Source organism: Gossypium hirsutum, chromosome D10 (assembly GCF_007990345.1).
Source record: "Gossypium hirsutum isolate 1008001.06 chromosome D10, Gossypium_hirsutum_v2.1, whole genome shotgun sequence".
Taxonomy (NCBI): domain Eukaryota; kingdom Viridiplantae; phylum Streptophyta; class Magnoliopsida; order Malvales; family Malvaceae; genus Gossypium; species Gossypium hirsutum.
In genome coordinates, this window is record NC_053446.1 from 55054086 (window position 1) to 55057134 (window position 3049).

The 3049-nt window shown below is 40.2% G+C and overlaps 1 protein-coding gene across 1 annotated transcript; it reads right to left on the reverse strand.

Annotated features, from left to right (window-relative positions):
* Nucleotides 1-254: 254 nt before the first annotated feature.
* On the reverse strand, nt 255-2567 carry LOC107916294 (adenine/guanine permease AZG1). Its single transcript, XM_016845482.2, has one exon. It carries the CDS (start codon nt 2181-2183, stop codon nt 453-455), a length of 1731 nt encoding a protein of 576 aa, XP_016700971.2. The 5' UTR covers nt 2184-2567; the 3' UTR covers nt 255-452.
* Nucleotides 2568-3049: the final 482 nt, after the last annotated feature.

Sequence of the window (3049 nt, forward strand, 5' to 3'; positions counted from 1 at the left end):
TAAAATTTTAGAGGATTAAAGGAAAAATTTTATGTAAAAAAATCTTAAAGTGAATTAGTAATTTTTCAAAGGATTAAATTTGTAATTTTTGGGAGGGTTCAAAATGTGATATTTAAAGAGGATTTGCTCTTGCTTAAGTACAATTGAAAGGATTAAATGCTTATTTAAGTAGAATTAAAATATGTGGAAATGTAGCTTTAGTAGAAAATATCCTAATTTCAAAAAAAAATATATGAACATATTTAAGAAAAAAATAATTAAAAGTTTGGTTTAATAATTTAGGGAAAAAGAATAACTACCAACAGTGTTTGCAAGTGAAAAGGGAATCCATTTGTTATCCTACTTCTTCAATTTGTTTTTTGGTTCTTTACAAATATTGAAGACTACAAAGATATTGTCCAAAAGAGACAAAACAAAAGACCGAAATTCGTTTCAATCAGAGCGCTCTAGTTCTAGACATGATCCACTTCAACTGCTTTCACACTTCCGCCCCCAGTTGCTGCCTCATGTGCTCCGTTGACCGCATTCCCTCTCCTTTTCACCACCCCTTTTCTCACCATTAGTTCCGCCGCCCAATCCCCTGCGTGCAGCACTATGTATGTTCCGATCCCACCTATTAATCCATATGCTATCGAATATGTCAACGGCATCATTATCAATGTCACAAATGCAGGGATTGCCTGCCTCATGTCCTCCCACTCTATCTCCACCACCGCCCTCATCATCAACACTCCCACCAATATCAACGGCGGCCCCACCGCCCACGCCGGTATCGACGCCAACAACGGCGTGAAGAAAAATGCCAGGAAAAAGTAACCCGCCACCGTCAACGCCGTTAATCCCGTCCGTCCACCTTCTCGTATCCCCGTCGATGATTCGATGAATGCCGTCACTGGGGATGTCCCCAGCAATGATCCCACCACGATCGACGTTGCATCCGACATGAAAGCGAAATATTGGCCCTCGAAATCGCCGTTTTGGTCGGTGAAACCGGCGAATCTCGCCATGGAATACAATGTACCGGTTGTATCCAATATGTCAACGTATAAAAAGGTGACCAAAGCCTCCCAAAAGTAGCCTTTACCTAAATTTTTAAAACTCAAAGCCCCAGCTGTGGTTTCGATTAAATGGACGTCGACGACTTTCTTGAAATACTCGTAAGCAGAATTCCCGGCGTCGGTGTTCGGAAAAGCCGCCACCCTAGTGTTACGAAACCAAGACACGGCCGTCACGAATACTATACCATAAATCATAGCACCTTTTATATTTTTCACCAAACAATATGCTATGATCACAAACCCCACGATTCCAAGCCATAATGTGGGATTCTCCATTCTGTCACGTAAACATAATATATCACCGGAGACGGTGCCGCCGGGTATCAGAGTGACGGTTCCGTTAACCGCCGCTAAAACAGGGGCGACTGAAACCCGAGATGAACTTGGGCACCCGCCTAGAGTCACAAGGGTCGACGGATTATACCCGATTAACCCGATTCCTTGGTTATTTTGTAACCCGATAAAGGCGAGAAAAAGTCCGATACCCGCGGAAGAACTGATCCGAACCGGTTTAGGTACCAACTTAGCTAACTTGGCCCGGAACCCAATTGCTGAAATGAACAGAAAAATTAAGCCTTCTAGAAAAACTGCCGCTAAAGCACTTTCATATGGGACATTACCCGACCCGTGAAACCCGACAACGGTATAGGCAAAATACGCATTTGCCCCCATACCTGGAGCCAAAGCGAGGGGTAAATTCGCGAAAGTACCCATAATTAAACAGCCAATAAGAGAAGAAGCAACGGTGGCGACTATGAGATCCTTGCGTACTGTTTCCAAGCACGAAGAGTAACCCGGGTTGACCGGGTCGAATTTGCATGACGAATCGGGCTGGATGATTCGGAGAGTCGACCCGGTGCAGTTGGATAACGGAACGGAAGGGTCGGAACACAAAGGAAGACAATCTGAGACGCCGCAAGGGCCGCCCGAGTCGGAGAGGATGGAAGCGTTGACGGCTAAGATGTAAGCCATGGTGAGGAAAGTAGCGGTGCCGGCACGTAACTCGGTGGTGAAAGTAGAGTTCCTTTCCGCTAGTTTGAAACGTTTCCCCACCCGGCTATTGGCTACGGCTGAATTGAGTCGAGTTAAGAAGTTTTTGGGTGGTGAATGATGATCCATAACCATGGGAAATGAAAAAAGAAAGAAACTTGGTTTAGAATGTAAGAAGAAAAGAGTATTTATATATAATACATATGGATATTTACCGAAAGAATGGCGAAATTGTATGGGAAAAATTGATGGCAAAAGATGATTAGAGGAAAAAGGGAAGAGATTCTATAGAAAGAAAGTGAGAAGAAAGGATCTTTTTTTATAAGGAAAAAGTATCTGAGAATTTGCACAACAAATTAATATAGATTACGAGCGCGACCATGATGATGATCATCATCATCAAACTTTTTTATTTTGCAGACAGGTTTTATTTCTTTAGTGTGAACCACGACCAGATTTATTCACGCTTACTTGCTACTACGTGTTCCTCTTTTCTAATCTATAAAAAGGTTTAATTTTCTCCCCGTCTCTGTACTTTCTGGATTTTTTCAAATTAGTCTCCATGCTTTTATTTTTAGAATTTATGCTCTGATGTGAAAGGTAAAGTCTGTATGTTGAGATTTAAAATTTTGTAGAATTATAAGTAGAAGAACCAAATATAAAAAAGTATAGGGAGTGAAAGAAAAATTAAACCAGGAAGAAAATAAAACATGGCCAACGTAAAAAACCCAATAGATATATAAATATTTTATGTTGTTGGTCAGAATAAGAAGGTGATGAAATTACAAGTGCACCCCATTTTTTTGGTTTTAATACAGAAGAATCCAATTAATTAAGGAAATTGAAATATGAAAACATATGGTTTTTATTTGACTTAACATTCGAAAAACCTATCATTATGATATTTTTGGTTTGTTTGTTAAAAGAGAAACCACATTCCACCTTTTGCATTGGTTTTGATTTACTACATTACATTCATAATTAACATATTTATTTTAAAT

Coding starts and splice junctions, on each gene's coding strand:
- LOC107916294 (XM_016845482.2), bottom strand. CDS start 2,183: ATGGTTATGGATCATCATTCACCACCCAAAAACTTCTTAACTCGACTC.